The following is a 21,688-nucleotide window of genomic DNA, read 5'->3' as shown; positions in this document are numbered from 1 at the left end:
ATTAACTTTGTTGGTATGCACATCCATACAGAAGTAATAGTGTATACGTTTGTGAACTATTAGTGTTGTGTGCTGACTCAGATCTAACTGGTGACTGACAAACCATTAAGCTTTTGATCTATCATCATTGTGTGTTACTTAGATCATATTCAGTGACTGACACACCATTTAGCTTCTGAAGGATTCATGTATGTGTGCTGACTCGAGGCATACCCAGTGTCAGGCAAAACATTTTCTGGGAAAATACACATGGTTTGTAAAGCAAAGAACAAATGACACCAACAGATTCAATTACAAAGCAAAAATCAAAACATAGTTGTTTTCGTGCCTCCTTCCATGATTTACATACTGCTTTGGGATGGTGCAGAACATATTTTAGTGCAAATTATGTAAATTTATGTCAGTATAGGAGTATGTAGTTACAGAAATGTTATTGCAAAATGTGTTCATCTGTTGTGAGTAAGTTATTGTTATTAACATTGCCACTCAGACCTGGAGAACCACAAGTACAGTGGTCGAAAAAAGGTATGTTTGTGTATGTCTAAACAATATGACAGTGGATAACAAAATGGTTCTATTGGTACATTGTCCAGAGGTTGAAGGCCACGAAGTACTAGAAGACTTACCAGAGTTGGATACAAAGGAAGTTTGTGAGTTAAATTATTTGTAAATGTGTATAACAAAGTTTCAGTTATATTGGTTTATAAGCACCTGCTTGGAGCATTACCGAATGCTGGGAGAGAATAAAAGTCTGGAGGAGTATATTACAAATCTTAAAAACCCAGCTGGAAGTTATAAATTTTGTAGAGTGTGTGAAGACCATATAACTGATCAATTGCTTCTCAAGTGTAAGGAGGAGAGGTTAAGGGAGGAATTTTGGCTAAAAGATGAGCCACATTTGGACGAAGTATTAATGACATCTAAAAGAGTGGATCACTTCACTCGTTGGAGCTAAAGAGGAATTCAAGTGTGAACGCGCAGGCACAAGTTAGTGCTTTGAAGAGAGTGAAAGAAATGGAGGTAGAAAGCATGATGGGAGAATTAATGGAACATATAATAGGTGTGAACATAAAGGGCATATGGCCAGTTTCAGAGATTGCCCTGCCCATGAACGTATTTGTAACAAAGGTAGAAAAAGGTAATTTTATGAAGTGTTGCAGGTCATTAATAAATGTCAAAAAGTCATATGAAGTCAATGAAAGTTGTAGTGAAGTTATTTTACAATTGTGTAGCAACATGTGGCAACCTGTCTGAAGCCATAAGTGTGGAGCGTACGAAGGTGAGAATGTTCTTCGACTCATGTTCAAGATTGACAGTAATGTCTTAGGAAAACTGCCAATGTTTGCTGGAGAATGTAATAATCTGAAAATATTTTATGTAAACCAAGAGGTTATGGTAGATAGGAAATCCAATGTGAGGGTATTTTTACGGTAAATTAGTTATTATAAAAATGTATGTTTTTGAAAGGGTGATGATGTACTGCGATGACCAAAGCAAAAGGAGAAATACCTTTGGCGAAGTTGGAAAACGTGAGTGATGAGAATCATCAAGAAAGCAAAGGAAGAAGCAGGAGGGTTAGGAAAATTCAGAACCCCAACTACCTGAAAGGAAATGTTCAAAACACAAAAAAGAAGAAGAAAAAGGAGTTTTTGTTGCATGCATTATATTGTTCTATATGTAGTCAACTGGTATCTCCGTTTTGGGGGTTAAAAAACAAACAAAAATGGGAGGAAGTGTAATGTTGTGGAATGTTTATGTTCAAGAATGTGATGTAATTGCATGTGGAGGAAATGTTCTATGGGGAGCCAGTTCATGAGAAAGCTAGTGAATGAGGTCTGTTTGGAATAAAGCACTGACATATAGACCCTCGGTCCGAGGCCTGCTCTCTCCCCAACAGCTCCGCTGTACTCTGCTGCGCCGCGAGCTCCACCCTGGTAGGGTTCGAGACCACTCTGTGTCTCATCCGGTATCTCGTGTCTCTGCTCTGTATTTTTTTTAACCTTGCCTCAGGCTGATTTTTGTGTGATATATTTTGTCTCATTGTTGCTTATTGTTGGTTATTCTCCTCGTCGCTTGTGCCCATCTCCCCTCTCAGCCCCCTTACTGTGCTGTCGTTCTGCTTTTCCCACCATTTCCCGCCCCTGCCTCACAGCTGCTCGTCCCTCCCGCCTCCCCTACTTATGGCGACCAATGCACCTAAGGCAAGCCTGCCTGCGCCCGTCTGCATCCCGACCGAGGCCAGCGCCAGGAACCCCAGATCTATGATACTCCATCGCTATGAGTCCGCCGCCATCCACGCACTCAACCCCGGAAGACTCTGATCCTGCACACAGATCTCGCCAAACACAACACACGGCCACTGTCGCCAGACCCTGACCACCACACCGGCCCCCAACACCGCCGACGCCAATAACATAGACACCCTGAGATGCATCCTACTAAACGTGCGCTCCGTACACAAGCATGCCAAGGAAATCTGGAACCTTTCGTGACTCCCTCTTGCCCGACATCGCCTTCTTCATGGAGACTGGACTAATTCCTCCTCCGCCCCTGACATCAACATCGCCATCCCGACGGATACAAGATCCAAAGGAAGGACACTCCCAACCACCCGGGAGGGGGCCTAGCCATCGCCCACAAAAGCACATTCCGCCTCACTACCTCCAGCGAAACGTTCCCCTTCCCCGAACACCTGCATTTCAAGATCCAGATCACCCCCAATGCCACACTCCAAGGAACCCTTGTCTACAGATTGTCAACCTTTGCCACCACCATCACAGACTTCATTGCACCTCACACCATCGCATCAACAAGCTACATACTCATCGGAGACCTGAACTTCCACCTCGACAACCCAAAGGACCGCAACTCCACCACCCTCCATGACAACCTCGCCAGCATCAGACTCAAACAACTCGTCACCACATTGACCCATCGAGCAGGACACACCCTCAACCCCATCTTTGCCACAGGAGACAGCATCCAGATCAGCCACACAACACAACCACCATGGACCGACCACCACTGCGTACACTTCACCATCGACAAATCAAGGGCACCCAAACCTATTCCACGCCCACTGTGAAGGAACTGGAGCAAAGTCACCGATGAACAACTTAACTCCACCCTCACCTGGGACAGCCACACCTGGACTGCAGACGCCAACAGCGCAGCTAGAGAACTGAACACCTGGATCTCCAACTGCGCAGACGAGCTTGTCCCACTATGCAACCCCAACAAGCAACACCCCAGGAAAGCTGTCTGGTTCACCACCGCCCTCCAGGACACCAGGCGCACCTGCAGACCCCTGGAGAAGTACTGGAGAAACACCAAGACAGCCAAAAACTACGCCACCTACAAGGAAGCCATTACGGAGTACCACAACCAAATCAGAACCACCAAAAGGAACTTCATCCATAACAAAATCCTCCCCAACTCCACCAATTCCAAGGAACTCTTCAGCGCCATCCAGGAATTCACTAACCTGTGCGGCAAAGCCACAGACATCACCCCTTCCCAAGACCTCTGCAACAAGCTCGGAACATTCTTCCACCACAAGATCAAAAGCCTCTACGGCAAATTCACGGACCGTCCTGCAGACACCATGGCCTCCCCCCGCCCCCAAGGATAACAGCCAACCTACCATCTCCAGCTGGACACCCCTCATGACCGAAGACACCACCTCAACCATGAAAGGCATCCACTCGGGGGCCCTCACGACCCCTGCCTTCCCCACATCTACCACAGAACCGCGGCCGCCATTGCACCTGAACTGAAACACACCATCAACACCACCTTCAAAACATGCACCTTCCCGGATGTCTGGAAATGTGCAGAAGTCAGGCACCTACTCAAGAAGCCAACAGCAGACCCCACCGACCTCAAAAACTACTGGCCCACCTCGCTCCTCCCCTTCACAGCCAAAGTCGCAGAGAAACTGGTCAACAGAGAACTGACACTGTTCATTGAACAGAACTCCATCCTCGACCCGTCCCAATCCGGATTCTGAAGCAACCACAGCACAGAGACCACCCTACTTGCCGCCACAGACAACATCCGCACCCTCCTGGATCAAGGACACTCAGCAGCCCTCATCCTACTCGACCTATCAGCGGCGTTCGACACCGTCTCTCACCACACACTAGTCACCAGACCACACAACTCCGGCATACAAGGAACAGCCCTGGACTGGATCTGCTCGTTCCTCACCAGAAGAAGCCAGAGAATCAGGCTACCACCCTTCCTTTCCGATCCTACATAAATCACCTGCGGAGTCCCACAAGGATCATCACTGAGCCCGACCCTCTTCAATATCTACATGGCTCCCCTCGCAGCCATCGTACGAAAACATGGCCTCAGCATCATATTCTATGCCGACGACACCCAGCTCATCCTCTCCCTCACCCGAGACTCCACCACCGCCAAACTCAACTTCCAGAAAGGAATGCAAGACTTGGCTAACTGGATGACCAACAGCTGCCTGAAACTCAACGCTGAGAAGACAGAAGTCCTCGTCCTTGGAACCACCCCTTCGGCATGGGACAACACCTGGTGGCCAACCACCCTCAGGAGCCCACCTACCCCCACAGACCATGCCAAGAACCTGGGTATCATCTTCGACTCCTCTTTCAGCATGAACCAACAGGTCACCACCGTCACATCCAGCTGTTTCAACACCCTTCGCATACTCCGTAAGACCTTCAAATTGATCCCCCACGAGTCAAGAAAGACAGTCACCCACGCACTCATCATTGGCAGACTGGACTATGGAAACGCAATCTAGGCCAGCATCAACAAGTCCCTACTTCACAAACTCCATACCATACAGAACACCGCAGCCAGACTCATCCTTGGCATCCCCAGACAAGAACACACCAGCCAACACCTACAAAGACTTCACGTGCTCCCCGTAGAGAAAAGAATCACCTTCAAAATCCTCACCCACGCATACAAATGCCTACACAACAACGGCCCCGAATACCTCAACAACAGAGTCAACTTTCACGTACCCAAAATAAATCTCCGATCCTCCAACCTCGCACTGGCCGAAACCCCGCGCATCCACAGAGCATGAGCAGGCGGAAGATCCTTCTCTCATATTGCAGCCAAGACATGGAACGAGCTACCGGCAGACCTCAGATGCGCCCCCTCCCTGAACACCTTCAGAAAGACCCTCAAGACCTGGCTCTTCGGCTAAGCAAACCAGAGGACCTCAGCGCCTTGAGACCCCCACGGGTGAGTAGCGCGCTTAAAATTCCCCTGATTGATTGATTGACATATTCATCCATATGCTGTGCCATTCGAGCCTATTTCACATTCTGCTTTCGAGCATAATGTTCCTTGCACAATTTAAGTCATATACCACACAACATCCAGTCAACATGTTTGTGTCTAAAAATGCATTTAACAAGACAAATTGACACCCCTGAGTAGCCAGGTTCTCTGGCCCATCCTCCAAGCACAGGGCCAGAGCCCAGAATACCTATTCTGTCGCCAATGTATTTGCAAGCACTTTGGAGAGGGCGAATGATAATAGGATAGTGACAAACAGCAAATCATCCACCCTGTGTGTCATGTACAGAGTAACTGGAGAATATTCACATTATCTAATGAACATGGCAGTGGTCACCTTGTTCTAAAATACCCACTGTAATTATTCCTTATTTGCACCTGAGGAGTCAATTTAAATGTAATTGGTCCTTAACAATAAAAATGAGTCATCAGGTCCTGTAGCACAGATTCCAAGCACTGGACAGGAGCCCAGGAAAAGAGACGCTTTTATTGGCAGAACATCTGCATGCACTTAAAGGAGGTCAAACAAGGATAATGACAAGCAGTGATGAAAGAGCAAATGTTCCAATTCACATATGATAAGCATGTTTGTCACACAAACAAACCCTCAAATGTCACACACCAAGGATATATGCCTCCCCTGGAGTTCTTAGAAAAAGTATAAAAGGGGAGAGAACATGAGAAAGAATGAGTTAGGCAAGGTGGCCTTTATTGAAATAGAAAGGGACAGAGGTGCACAGGCTAAGCTTATGTACAAGAACATAGACAATGACATAAAGGAGGAAAGGAAGCAAATAGATGAGGAAGTGAAAGCAGGCAAAGGAAGAGAAAGAAAGTGAAATTGGGTAAAATAAAAGGTCAGATGAAAAGGCAAGGAAGGAGGACAGACATTCACGGCAGAGAAAGTCATGCAATAGAATCAAAGTACAAAGGGAGAGACAGAAAGAGATAGAGAGTGAAAGAGATTAAGAGAATAAAGACAGGACAGCTAGAGCAACAATAGACAGCTAGAGAATCAGATTCAGGATTCATAAATAGTCACTAATATACAAAGACAATAGGGAAGAATATCAAGTAGAATCATTTAAAGGTAAAAGTCCATTGTTTAGGAGAACAGCTTGAGCAGAAGCAGGCATCCACAATACTGTCAATCACTGAGCTATTAATTGCTCTGTTTCTTACTCTCTTCATTGCACATTACAGATTGTAACATTGGGAAGTTACAAATCAGGGGAAAAATTGCTGGCATCAGGGGTTCCTCAGGGCTCGTCCTTGAGCACAACCCTTTTTAACCTCTATATGGCACCACTTCTCTTTCTGATGGACTCTTATGATGTTGAATCCATTGCCTATGCAGATGACACTCAACTGATCCTCACCCTCGATAAAATCTCTATAGTGGCGGAAGAAAGATTTCACCACTGTCTAATAGCAGTGATGGATTGGATGAAGCTGAATCATCTTAAATGTAACAGCTCTAAAACAGAGATTATGCTGTTTGGCAAGACCAATGTATTCAGGCCAAAGCAGTGGTGGCCGTCAAATTTGGCTCCACCTCCTAACACAGTAGACACAGTAAGAAATCTGGGAATAAAATTTGATCACACATTATCCTTCCACAAGCAAGCTCTCGCTGTGGCAGGCACCTGTTTTCAAATAATAAAAATTCTCAGAAAATTCTTCGATCTACTCCCGGTTCCTGCTAAGAAGACGGTTGTGGCAGCCTTAATTTTATCTCACCTGGACTCCTGTAATATTCTTTACACTGGAACCAAAAAAACGGTCCTGAAAAGACTACAGGTAGTCCAGAATGCTGCAGCGAGGCTGGTACTCAAACTGCCCAGAGACTCCTCCTCACCAACAGCACTAAGAACCCTCCATTGGCTGCCGGTCCATAAGAGGATTCTTTTCAAAGTCCTGACGATCCTCTATAAATCTACAAAAAAAAAACGGACCAGAATACCTGAATTGCAGAAACATGCCATACACCTCACAACACATTTTATGGTCATCTTCAGAGAATCTTTTAACAGTCCTCAATAAAACTTAAACTAGAGGTGGAAAGACAATTGCGGTTCTAGGGACCAAAGTCTGGAATTTCCTGCCAACACAACTTAGACACACACAAACGGAACTCATTCCGTTTGAACTCAGACCCAGATCCCTGTTTTTTGGGACCAAGGCCGGTCACCTTCTCCAAAGGGCTTTTCCAACGACTACCTTAGGACAAGAGGGGACCTCATAGAGAAATACTCGCAAAGTATGGGCAATACATATAGGGCCACTCAGGCACTACACTGGGCTGGGAGAGACCATGATCGCAGAGCTGTGCAAAGGGAGGAATGACCAATAGAATCACTATACACCAATAACATTAGCTGTAAAGGCATATTATGGCTACACCACTACATCCTAGCTCTCATTGCCACCATAAATCATGCATACGTGACACATTTGGCCACTAAAATGAGTCTTGGGGCGCTATATGGCAGAGGGCTTCCAAGTCATTCCTTCACTATTGCTACAGGAGAATGTCTGCAAAATACTCACATGCTGGGTCCTCATCCCAGTGTGATTTCACAGGATGTTCAGGAGTAGCGGACATAGACGCAAATCCAGGCATTTTGGGATGAAGTCCTTCTCAGGATACACTCCCTTACCCATGTCTCCTTGCCCCATGACCCATTACTGATCCTTCTAGGGGGCCCAGGGGAGGATCGACTTTAGCCTACAATGACTCATCAGGGGTGGCTGTTCTCTCAACTTCTTCTGGGCGTATGCCTGCATGTGGCCCAGAAATGGATAAAACTACAGGCACCCTCGCTCAGCATGTGGTAGAGGATGGGGTAGTATATGCATGCCATGACAAAACTCAATGCCATTGTTCATAATAGGGTCACAGAATTTGATTCAGTATGGCACCCTTTTATCACTTACTTGAAAAGACGGCAGAGCACAGGGGATACATCTGACAATGGCCAAAACCTTGTCCTGAACAATCGAACTATGAATGAACAGACAGTCTGCCTGGGTGGGTTTGTATGGCAGGCGAGGGGACAACAATGCATGAGTAATATCCTGCGAGCTTTCATGAGGTCAAATAACACTCAATATATATTTTCCACCATGACAAAGCTGTAATATGTGTCTTGTTTTTTCAAAACCTAAAATAAAATTGTTAAAACAAAAATGCCTGACAATGAATCTAGCACATAATTAAAAACCAAGCAACATTTTCTAATTTTGGTCCCACTGTAAAGCTTATAAATGTATTCCTCCTATTTAACCAAAAAAAGAGTATGTATTTGTCTGAATATGCGGTCTTTCGATTAATCCAACAAATGCCAAAATGAATAGGTATCTTTATTTCCAAGAGCGCAATGTGGATACAACTTTGTTATTGTATGCTTTTATATTGCTTTTATTTATGCAACAATACAACTTCATCTTCTCCTTGTGCATGTTTCTTGTGACTATAATTTAGCTTTTTTTATGATTTTCCAATGGTCTTGAAAGCCTCAAAATATTTGTCAGATTATACAATGAACTGAAGACTTCATGTGTTATTAACTGCTGATAGAGTGAATAAGTAAGTTACAGACAGATATCTATCATGACCTATGGCTGTGACCATCTGTTTCAAGAGCTGATAATAACTCTTTGGTAAACCCATAAAAATTCTTGACCATTTTATACCTACCTTACTTTTATTTATCTCAATGACTTTTTACTTATAATTTTATAAAGTAAAAGAACAAAACAGCAGTAGGCTATAAAGATAGTAGGGTAACGTGTTTACCCAAATCATATATTATCAGCACATTTTCCACACAAATGTATTGTATAAAACTGTGCAAGATTTGTGGTACCACTCTGGAAGAGAGGGGTAGATATGCTAGGGCAAAGGATGGTTAGCATTTGATTGCTGACCCACAGAACCCTAAAACTAAATAAAAATTTGGTTTGTGGACACACCGATTTAGGCACTTATGGGGAATCTTGTAAAAAGCCTCATCTAAGTACAAAAATAAACTGCTCAACAAAAAAATATGTTTCTCTCATTGTGGTATTTTAAGTGAATAAAATTAATTATATTCCTTTGAACTCCTGATCAGCCCTCCTGCCCCAGTAGGCTCCCACTACACATTGGAGCCTGCCTGTGGAAGCCCATTGGGGCAGGAGGGCTGATCAAGAGTTTAAAGGAATACAATTAATTTTAATAATTATTAATACTTTATTATTTTCTGTATTTAGGTTGGCAATGGGAATGCTCTATATGAAAATGTGTTAATTAGTATATATGCTTGTTAACTACTGTTGAGCAAGGTGGGTCAATCTATTTAAAAGTTAACCCACTTTGGCAGGTGAATACGTATAGACATTAGTGGGTTAGAATGTCACCAGTTCCCTTATTTGTGTAAATATCTCTCTCTCCAGTGTAGGTTCAGAAGGAGCTGGATGATGTCCTTGGAAAGTCCCAAATCATTTACTATGAGGACCGGAAGAGACTTCCCTACACCAATGCTGCGATCCATGAGATACAGCGCATGAGCAGCATTATATCTATTGGTCTTTTTAGAAAGACTGTGAAGGAGAACTCATTGCAGGGATTTAACATTGAGAAGGTACTTATGCACCAGCATTGAGAGACAAAATGGGAAACAGACTGAGTAAGGTTATCATCTTGCAGTATATAGGTAATGCATTATTGTGAGGCTTAATTCAGAACATTAAGTAGAAAGTTTACCATCAGGCAAGATGCAAACACACTAACATTGTGGCTGACACGTCGGCCATCTATCGACGAGCAAGGTAAATAGACTAGCATTACAATTTGTGAGGCAAGACAGGAAGAAAAAAATGCAAGCTTTGTCCCATGAAAAGGAACATAATCATCAGCATTACAAGGTGGTGCAGTGGCAGAGTTTACAAGTTTTACCATCAGTTCATTCAAGACACACCTCACACATGAAGTAGAGTATGAAATGGACATTTACAATCTTTTGTTAGGCGTTGCTCATCTGAATTGAGGCCAAAGAGGCAGGCAACTGAAGACCTGTGGGTGGTTAAAGAAATCAGCAATGCTGTGTCCAAAAATTAAACTTAAGTGGTGAAATAAATTAACAATTTTATCTGGCATCTCAACAGGTGGATTACATTAGATTCCAAAGGTTGCTATTTGCACATCTAAACCAGAACGAATCTAGCTTCCAAAATAATTGCTTAACAATCCTAATTTCCTTCAGGTACCGTAAGTGTATGCTTCTTCGTGAATGGCTTACCCTATCATTTCTGTTCTACCACCTCTTTTACAGTTAGCATTTCTGGTGGGACCTTGAAGGTCCTGAATTCTACTAAGAAATGCCATCAAATCAAATTCATTTTCTACTGTTAAGTTCAACATTCCCATATTTTGATGAACTGAACATCATATACCCCAAAGAATCCTGCCAGAGAGTATCTGGCCATATCCTTTCTTAATCAACTCTAACACGTCTCTATCCTCTTAGAGAGGGATCTTCATAAGGGTATTTTTAAAAAAAATATTGTCCAACAAGCCAGCTGGAGGATTTAAAGTTCTAAACCCACCACACAGATAACCTTTAAAAAGAAGATCAAAGTGAACATATTGCTTTATTTGCTGAGGGGCTCTACCTATCACCCTTCTCAAAGATATTGAATTACCATTGGACCACTATCCGTGTTGATGTGCCTGTTCAAGTTCATTACGTATTATATCTGAAAATTCTGTATTATCATTCCCCAGATAGTTTATGACTCCGTGGTCATCTTCCCATCAAACTCCCAATGATCATTGTTAAACTCACTGAGATGACTGCATGAGTTTTTGAGTCAGGAAAGATTAAGACACCTGGCCGACTCCCACCTTCGTAGAACAGAGTTTAGAGCACTGACGCCAACTTTAGGGAGAGTTGTGCTGTATGAAAATTGGAAATATTAATTATTTTAATAATTTAAATATTAGAACCATGTTTTGTCTATCATTGTATTCCACTAACTTGTATTTTCCTCGTAGGGTTCCCTCCTCATACCTAATTTTTCCTCTGCTCTGTTTGATCCTGACCACTGGGAGACACCTCGACAGTTCAATCCAGGACATTTCCTTGACAAAGAAGGGAACTTCATGAACATGGAGGCCTTCTTGCCCTTTTCTGCAGGTACGTCTAGTCAGAGTTAAAGATATTTAGGACCTGATTTCGTTTTTGGCAGACAGAGTAATGTCCATCAGAATATCGGAGGACATTATATCCTTCATCTTCACTGTACATTAAACACCATATTTAAAAATGACCGCCAGCCAAGCGGTCATCTCTGTAACTTAATAGCACAGTGGTTCCTTTCAATGTATTAAAACTTTGGTGGATGGCGGCTGTCAGTTTTGACAGCTGTCCACCAATTTATTTTATTGTTTTAGATTTTCAGAAACAAACTACTGAGCAGACGTTTGTTTCTGAAAAACAAAAACATAATCTCCACCACACCATGAGAGTTTTCTCCCAGGGTGCCAGTGTCATTATTGTTTTTTTCCTGTGCTCTTGACTGACAGAAATAAAGGCATTACACCATCCTCCCTAAATAGGTTGACTTGTGTAATGTTCTTCCTCCGACAACCCTTATGCCGTTGGGCCAGTAGACAAAGGTTTCCATAAATGGATCCAATGGGCCCCGTAGATGTAATACTTAAGGTCCAACACACTCTAAATCAGCTGGGCGAACCGAGGGTTTAGCGTGCAGTTTACGCCATCATACCCATTTGCGATGGCGTTCCCTGCTGACAAATTCTAAGCCAGTCCCCTAATATATTATGATCAAGTAATGTAATTCTTCTCCTTCTTGTACCCACCTGAGGTCTCTCTGCCTTTATTCAAATAAATATTGTATTGGCAATTCTGATTTAAAAATAACTACTTCTCCATGACTAATTAGAGGTTTTAGGGTTTCTTCTAAACTAAATAAGGTCAGAGGTGAGTGATACATGTGAAATCATAGAAAATACCTCAGCATCTTGTTCTAGCAAAATACATAAAAAATTGCAGGATAAATAAAACATAACAGAGAGTGACTACTCCACTTGACTTTTGGTATCGATCTGAGGAGCTATGCATGCTTTGGGGTGGACTTGTGCAGGAGCAGACCTGAGTCCTGGTCCAAGGTGCAAAGAGTGTGTATTCCTTTTCAAAGGGTCCATTAAATGCTATTACTCCTCTGTAGTTAAGGCTGACATCACACTTCTTTAGAAATTCCATTATTGCAACTTTGTTCCTTTTGTTTATAGGTATGTCTGTAGTTTCCTTTCCATCCAGGCTAGACTCCTGCAATATAAGTTCTACATACGTACAAACAAGCAGCTTTCTCCTCGGCACCCCCACAGAGGAGTTTGATCTCCTCTTTTGGGGGGAGATCGCACTAAAAAGGTCCTTCTCCCTTACACTGCCCAGGGGCAGGAACATCCATTCCCCGTCTTGAGGAGCAGTGGGGATGGAATATGTGATCAAAGAGTCGAAGACTGTGACCAATGCACATCCTCTCTCTGATATACATTGGGGTGGGGCTGGGGGAGGTTCAAATGTACACATAGGAGCAGCTAATAGCTATGTCCCTATTTTGTCCAAGTACAGGTAGGGGTGGAAACTGGTCCAACATCCCCCAACTTTCTCAAGGAGTGGTAATACTGCTGAGGCAATGTAGATACTGCAGGTCCAGTTTTCCACTGTGTAATATTACCCTTGTTTTCTGAATTCTAGGTACTGGGATGAGGGACAACTGATAATCCCAATGTTCCAGAGAGAGAACTTGGAATATTGCTATTTTTCACAACGCAATTTCACTAGGTATACAATAATTTTGGTATGCAGTTCTCTTCCTGTCCTCCCAGCCTTCTTTCTCAACTCTGAAGTTTCTTTTGCCACCCTTCTCAAGGACAATTCTATACCAAAACTCAAACAAAATCATGTATTATTCATGGTCACTCCTTTGCGTTCAAACTGTTTCCTATTTTACACCATTATCCTAAAGATTCAGGTGGTCTGAGCCATTTGTGAAGATCTGCACATGGAAATTAAAGATGTCTGCAAGGAAGTTTTAAAAAGGTAGCTGGTTAAAACATATTGTTATTAGAAGGGTTTTGCTGGAGAAAGCACAGCAGAGGCTATTATTAAGAGGAACATTTTCTGACTGACAAGGTTTTTGACAAAAGTCCTAAGCGGGCCAAGCATGAAAACCATAGCACAAAAGGGGATATTTATTAAAATTTCCTGCAATGCAGGATGGCAACCAAAGTTGCTGTGCTGCATTGCAGGAATGGGAGAGGGTAGAGCACTGACATCTCTACTATGGTATCAAGTGTTTCAGCTCTTTCTCAACACTGGAGTACTTTAGGCTGCATAGAGCCAAGGCAAACACTTGCCTGCATTAAGAGCAGGACTGCTTTGTGCAGGAAGGAATACCTTTTTGCACAAAAATAATCCTTAAAGGCGTCTTTCTCTTTCTATGCACGATGTTGAAAGCAGCACACATGGAAGGAGAAAGTAAATATTCATCATCATCATCATGTACGTTATTTCGACCATAGGATCATAAAAGTACACACAGCATGGTAGGAAATACAGTTAAAAGTGATTGATAAGAAGTAAAGGTAAAAAAACTACAGATGAAATACAAAGATAAATAAGAATAAGAAAAACGAGCGGGCCATCATAGATAGAATGATCCTATGTTGCTTCAATAGGATTTAATCTAAAGTCTTTATCAATTTTGTCCGTCACTTTACAGCATCTATCAGGGCAAACATTTGGACCTTTTCAACCACAGCGCATACCAATATCTAGACAAATCAAAAACCACAACTCTGCTTGTGTCCGTGCTCAGAGATCTAAGCACCTCCAAGTGATGTCTGATCCCAACAATTTTGCAGAGTGGAAAGATCCACTTGTCCCTCAGAGATTTATACTTCGGACAAAAGAATAGGAGGTGGATGATGGACTCAGCACTTGCATTACAGGCGGGACATTGATCATCGTTCTCTATATCCTTCCTCCAGTTTTTACAAAAAGTGTTAAGGGATAGTGTTTTGTAACGGAACTGGAAAAACAGCTTCTGGGCCAAGGGAGGGACAATTTCATCCAATGTGCCCTCAAAATGAGGAACGCATTTAAAATTGAGGAAATTGGCGTCAAGTGCAGTTTGCAGAAGTGTTATTTCCCAAAACCTTTCCCTTTAGCTGGGGTCTCGATATGGAGTTCATGCTTCCAGGGTCAGACCAAAACCCCAACATTCCTAGCCTCCCTAGAAGCACCTTTAGGGCTCTAAACCAAGGAATTGTTATAAAAGAGGGCATTTTCATGAGCTCTAAAAGTGGCTCCCGGTAGGGGCTGAGCTCTTCCATGGTCCACAATCTATACCAAAACATCAGGAGCTTATAGCTGAACTTTTGGGCCAGCTGTCTGTGTGTTAAATCAAGGCAAAGGGGCATCAGTCGTGTGCTTGCAGGAAGATCTGTCAGGGATCTGAGAAAGCCATTTTCTACTAGTGAAAGGGGATTAGTTGAGCCTGTGCCCCATAGTTCTGCCCCATAAAGTGCGCCCCCTAAGATTTTTGTGCTGTAGATTTCTAGGGCTGGCGCTAGCTGCCTTGAATATGTATTTCTATATATTTTGGCCAAGTTTGCAGTCTGGTGTATGAGTTGTATCTTCACCTTTTCAATATGTTGATCCCACTTAACTGTTGGAGTTAGGCGAATGCCCAGGTAGTCAAAGGTGTTGACGCGTTCTTTCTTGCTACTGCCGTCCAGGACTTGTCTTTTGTTTGATTTGGCCTTGCCCTTCCTAAAAATCATATATTTGGTTTTAGTTTCATTCAGCACCAGGCCCTGCTCGTCACAAAACATAATGAAATCATTTAAGAGCTGCTGAAGTCCCTGTGGAGTCTTTGCGATTAAAAGGGTGTTGTCGACAAAGAGGAGTGCTGGAACTCTTGTACTGCCGATTCTCGGAGCATCACACCCATCCCTATCCAAACACTTGATGACATCATTGATAAAAAGAATAAAAAGTGTGGGGGCAAGGACACAGCCCTGTCTCACACCACACTCAACTGGGAAAGTGTCAGTGAGTTGATTGTTCCCACCCCATCTCACCTGTGCTGTGTTGAGTTTGTGGAGTCTGATTAAAATATCTAAATGATTCTGTGGCATACCTTGCTTCTTAAGAACCCTCCACAATTTTGCTCAGGGGACTAAGTCAAAAGCAGACCGTAAGTCTACAAAAGCCACATGGAGTTCCCCTCCTTTGATATATATACTTCCTTCCAATATAGACATAACAAACGAAAAGTTTGGTCTAAGGTGCTAGTTTTGGCTCGGAAGCCTGCCTGGAGTTTACTCAAAACTTCAGACGCTATGATCCATTCCTGCAGCCGAGCTAAGATCTGCTTGCAGAAGATCTTTTGTAGGGAATCAATAAGACTTATTGGCCTGTAGCTAGATGGCTTCGCTCTGTCCTCTTTTTTGTAGATCGGAACGATATCAGCATTTTTCACGATGGAGGAATGGGGCTACCTCTGAGGATTGAATTAGATAATACATTTATGTTTGGACCCCAGAGAGCCACATCCTCTTTGTAGAGGTCATTGGGAATTCGATCAGGGCCAGGCGCACGAGCCAAGGTGCAGGAGGCAATTGCTGCTTTGATCTCTTATAGTGTAATATGGAGGTCGATTGCCCCCACAGCATCACTGATCAGGCCTTCGTTTTGTCCCACAGGTACCACATTCATGGGTTCATATAAGGTACCACAATGGGTTTCCCAGGCCTCAGGGTGTACTGTAAACTCCAATTGTCGCTTGTTACCCTTTAACCAATATGCTGCTAGACTCCAGAAGTTTTTCGAATCTCTGTCTAGCAATGCTCTCCTCAGAGATTACCATAGGGAACCCTCCCACACCCTTTTGGCAGAGTCGACTACTTGTTTATACTTGGCTCTGCAAGACACTTTTTCAGGGCGTGATTTTTGTTTGACTGCCTTTATTAGTTGCTGCTTGGAGAGCCTACAGGCCTTGGAATACCATGTACCCTGTTGATCTTGTGTCTGTTGTAGGCTGGGTCTTTCCGCCTTAAGGCGGCCCCAGTAGATCCCTAATTTCTTTGTATAGCAGTTCATGACTAAAGCCTCACCTCGTCAACCTGCTCCACAGTTGAGCTTGCAGCTTTCTCAAGAAATGTGCAAACCTTCCTCTTTACTGCGCCTAGGGCCTCCGGGTGAGCCTCAACCCAATTCCACTTAATTCTCTTCCGATTGTTTGCTGCTGATAGTATACCAATGTCTGGCGAACCCAGGTTGACAGTCCCCACAGACGCTTGGTTTGTAAGAGTGAGAGCAAGGGCGTTGTGGTCGCGGTCAACCCTTTTGAGCACTGCCATATCCATGACAAGGTGCCCCTAGTTTAAGGATACTAGGCAATAGTCAATTCTGCTTTCCTGAGCTGTCCTATTGAAAGTGGGGTCCCCTTTAGTGTCTGATGAGGTCCTTCCACTGGTCGCACTAAGATCATGTTGCATTGTGAGAGCCAACAACTGCGCTCCTCTCGCACTCTACCTTACCAGGGGCAAGTCTAATTGAGGGACCTGCCATTCATTGTCCCATTCATCAGTCAGGTTAGGGGGAATTGGAGCCAGCGGTTCAAATTTACAATTGAAGTCCCCACACACCAATAACTGGGAATTGTTCGAGTGTTGCATTAATGCAGTATCAAGGATACACAGAGTATCTGTTTCCGCCATACCCTTCTGTACCCTATTGTAAACATAAAAAATTATTATTCTAGTGCCACTTTTGAAGCTGACCTCCAGAGCTAGTATGTCTTCTGACTCCACCTGCAATGGTCTAACTTTGCACCCTAGTTTAATATTATTCACCCAGACAGCTAAACCTCCTGAGGGTCTACCTCTCTCTTTTCTATTGGCATCTTTGGCGTGAGTTGAGAAGCCAGTTCTGTACGGGCACGTAAGGCTCCATGTTTCTTGAAATAAGATGACATCAAAGGAGTCTATGAATGTACACCAATCTAGGTCTGCCATAAACTTGGTAATCCCCGCCACGTTCCAAACCAGTACCCTAAGGGATGGTGGCTGTGACAGGACCCCTTTGGTACCCTCAGGCCTTGTTGGTTCTCCTCTGAGCAAAACTGCCTCCGTCCCGGGTTCAGCAATGAGTGCACAGTCAGTGTGCATAGCTACAGATGGTTCCAAAACACAGGCTAAAGGAGTAGGATTCGAGGCTAAGGTTCTATTTTCATTGAGGCTAATCTGCACTTGGGGACTAGAGGAATCCTGCCTATCCGCAAATGTTTGCTTTTTGTCTCCCGGGGGTCAACTGATCTTCTTTCCATCTGCCCTATTCAGCAGAAGGGGCCTACGGGGAACCACTCCCAGGACAAAAGGACGCAAGCCTACATGAGGGTCAATAGTGGGGGTCAAGAGGGTACTAGGGAGGTAACCATGTGGTGGTCTATATCTAATAGTTATATTGGAATTTTTGGGAGGGACTGTGCGGGCATCCATCGATAGCAGACCAGTGGTTATAGCAGCACCATAGAAGCTGACCTCAATCGTAACCCTTGTGGTATTTGGCAATGGTAATCTTCTAACCACTCTGATGTCTTCCCTGATTACTGAGTAACATTGGTGTGTGTGTCTAAGCCAGTGTATGACCTTGTTTTTAAGTGACTCCTGGCTTTCAAAGTGTCTACTAGTGAGTTTTGGGACTTCCATGAGAAATATCTCTAATGGGCGAAAGAAATAAAGATATTTCTCCTTGTTATGCCTCTCTCGGTTAGGTGCAGCATTTTGATGCAAACCCAGGTTTACAAGTCTTTGTAAATCTGGGTTTGCATCCAGCTACAAGGGTATGCATGGGAAAGCCTATGCTCCATCCATGTAATGCCTAGCCAATGCATGGTGACACAAGGCAGCACTATGGGCTGCCTTGTTGCAGATCTTTATTTACTACACAGAAAACCATTAAAATTGACTTTGCATTGCTCAGTAAATATCAAAAAGGATTTTGCTTCTGGGCTGTGCCATAAAAGTGACGCAACCCTGACACAAAATCATAGTAAATCTGACCAAAATCTGAATGTAAAAAGAAGCCTCCCTGCATTCAAAGCTGTTATTTGAAGTTATTGCACTGTGTAGAGAGATGCCTCTCTGAATTCAAAGCTGCTTGGAGTTATCGCACTGTAGTCTCCCCCATTTGTGCTCCTATGCACCTTGCCCACCCCAAATCAGGGGTATTACTTTACCAATGTTATTGCAGGTTATGTATGATTAAAACTGTATGTGACTGCTGTAGGAGAAGTGACTTAAACTGTCTTGTTCTTAATCATGCAGGACACCGTGTGTGTTTGGGGGAGATGCTAGCCAGGATCGATCTCTTCATCTTCATCACAAGCCTCCTTCGGGCCTTCACCCTAAGGCTTCCTGAAGGGGTGAAGAATGTTAACATGGACCCTATTTTCGGTGGATCACAGCAGCCTCAGCCATATCAGATATGTGCTGTACCCCGCTAGGCAGAGAGGGCCCTTGGATGGAAGAAAGGGCCCATGATTCAGAATTGTTTTATTTACAGTATCAGTGTCCTCCTTGAGCCATCTTATAACTACCGACAATCCTGTATATTCAGTGGTGTAACAATAGCCCCAGCAGAGTGTGGTGTAGGTGGCCCCCCAAGCTCCAGGGGGCCCTGTCTGGCATGATGCATGGGCAGTAGGCCCTTGGCAGGAGAGATCCTGACTGTGTCCAAAACATGAGTGGGGCCCATAAATGTACTTTACAGAGGGCCCCCCTCAAGTTTAGTTACACCATTGTGTAAATTTAGTCAACCACTTTTACTCTAACTCCAGCCATTTTATTGTGCTGAAGTATTCAATACTACTGTAAAATACAAGCTTTCAGCCACTTTTCACATTTTCAGATGACCGTCCTTCTGTTAGAATTGTAATTATATCAGGTCTTCTGACAAACTTAGAGAATATCTCATTCTTCAAGCTTGTGCACCTATGACTGCTCCTCCACTGACTTTGTGACTTCATTGGAGCTATAATTTAAAATGGGTACCTGGAAGTGATGTGGAATAGAGGACTCAGTTATAATGTTTGTCCCTGGAATATAGCAGGCCCACTACCCCTAGTAGTGTTGTCTTTTTTAAATCGCAGCTAGGGCAAGTGGGCTCATTTGCTTGCTAGATCTCAAACAGGTATTCAGGTTCATTGGATTATGATGACTAGAGAACATACCTTGGACAATCACCCACCAACCCAAAAATATGCTACCTGATGGACTTCAAAGGGATTACTGATGTAGACAACCACCCAAGAGGATAGGTACCTATCCATTGGTGTTGTAATAAAAAACAGTACTTGGTTAGATGCTGGTAGATGTCCACAGTGTCTGACTTTGAAAGGTAGATGACTAAATCCCCTAAGAATTCCCAATTAGAAAAGCTTCTTGAGGACCCAACATGATCAGTAAGAAGTCTTCATCACAATATGAGGCGCATGCATGACCCTCTGAGGATTTATCTTTGGAAAGAGGATGGTAGAGAGACATGGGGTTAACACAGTGGCTCTCTCCTGCAGATTAAAGAAGGCATGAGAGATGGACTTTGTGGTCAGAATGAGGACATAAAGGCATTGCCCACACCTAGGCCAATGCTCAGTAATATCTTGATTTATAAATTAGTCAATGCTGTGTGTTTTCTTGTATGTGCATGTAATTCTTCTTGTGAACTCAATAAATTGATTTGATGACTGGTGCTGTGTAGCATCACTAAAATTGTGGCTAGAAACTATAGACATACGGGGCGTGGTCCCGCCGCGCAGCAAAATGGCTGCACCTTGAGCGAGCTCCGCCGGCCAAGACAAAATCCGGCATTAATACATCCTTCTAGCCGCACCTGAGGTGGCACTTTTGCTGATATTAATTCACCCATTGTGACGTGAAGCAGAACGATACCGCTACTGGGGTGCCACGGGCTCTGCCTGTCCCTGTGACTGGGGGCTGCACTCAGCACAGCTTTGCATAGGGCGGCCGGTGCGGTGTGCAAGTTGTGCGAAGACGCCGGTGGACGCCAACATCTGCGGTGATTTGATCGAGGCTGTGGCACGATGTGGGGATGTGGACGCCTTGTCTGCAATGAAGCTTGTGCCAGGAGACAGTGAGCCAGGAGCGACAGTGGGGATTCGCCCGCTGAAGAACTGCAGCCGCCATCTTGTGGAGCCGGGCCGCGGCGCTGCGCCGCTCCAGCTCTGACACAGGGCGCATCCACTGACTGTGAATTGGAAGTGAGCTGACCGCAGTTTAGCATCAGGGCTGGACAGAGGTAACGGGGGGGCCACGAGAGGGGGAAGACCGTTCCGCGCTGCCCGATGTCCTGGGGCTGGCACGGGCCTCCCGCCAGGCAAGCCCCTACGAAGACTATGAGTTGAGTGGCAGCCCTCATGGGACTTCAGTTGCCTTTAATGATCTGTGTGTGGCTATAGAAAAGGGCCCCAAGGGGATCGTGGGCCGCACCAGGAGTAGTGCTGAGGCTTCTCGGAACAGGGTGCCCTATGAACAGGGGCTGCCCGCGGTGCTGACCTGGTGAGATTCTTGACCCCAGTGTCGGACTGTCGGGGTGTGGCAGCTCCCTCATTGATCACCGGTGCATGTTTGGGCTGAATCATTAGACTGTGAGGCATGCACTGTCCCCCCACACAGCATCTAAATTTGCGTCGAGCCCTCAGCTGAACTTCAGTGTGCGCGTGAATGCACTTGTGTTATTGGGTGTTCCACGGTGTCTACCTGAATTGATGGCTCCCTCTCTATCACTAAGGAGAGACTGTCTGTAGTTGAGATGCCTGACTTTCCTGTTGGGAAAGCCACGTGGAGGGTATTCTGGAGGAGGCTGATTTCCTGGAGCCCTCTTCGGGGTGGTGTGACGGAATCAAGATGGGGAAGAGAGATCCCAAGCAGTCCAAGCTGTCCTTTGACAACAAGAGGCACACACGTCAAACAGACTCTGGAACTGAGGGTGACGACTATAACCCTCCATCTGGTCATGCTGATGATCAGGATGAAGATGTGCGTGCCTTACTATTAGGAATGAGATCTAGTCTAAAAACGATTGACACAAAACTTGACGTACTTACCTCACAGCTCGATAATGTCAAGAAACGTGTCGACACCCATGAAACGCAGCTGGATCAATTGGGGAACTGCTCCTCGGATGCGCACGTTCACCAGGTGGAAGCCAAGGAACAACTGCTGCAAATGGATAAGATATTGTCCCTAATTAGAGACAAGAATGACAATTTAGAAGCCAGGTCAAGGTGTAACAATGTC

At 44.4% G+C, this 21,688-nt stretch overlaps 1 protein-coding gene across 1 annotated transcript in view; it reads left to right on the top strand.

Annotated features, from left to right (window-relative positions):
- Positions 1-18,876, top strand: part of LOC146786138 (cytochrome P450 2D4-like) — a 55,475-nt gene extending 36,599 nt beyond the window's left edge. The window contains exons 2-4 of the mRNA XM_085633165.1: positions 9,735-9,917; positions 11,330-11,471; positions 18,698-18,876. Of these exons, the coding sequence (XP_085489291.1) occupies positions 9,735-9,917; positions 11,330-11,471; positions 18,698-18,876 (504 nt within the window). The remainder of the gene's footprint in view (positions 1-9,734; positions 9,918-11,329; positions 11,472-18,697) is intronic.
- Positions 18,877-21,688: the final 2,812 nt, after the last annotated feature.

The sequence above is a fragment of the Triturus cristatus genome, chromosome 11 (assembly GCF_964204655.1).
Source record: "Triturus cristatus chromosome 11, aTriCri1.1, whole genome shotgun sequence".
Lineage (NCBI taxonomy): Eukaryota > Metazoa > Chordata > Amphibia > Caudata > Salamandridae > Triturus > Triturus cristatus.
Note: the sequence above shows the minus strand (reverse complement) of the source record. Positions and strands in the feature narration are given on the sequence as shown.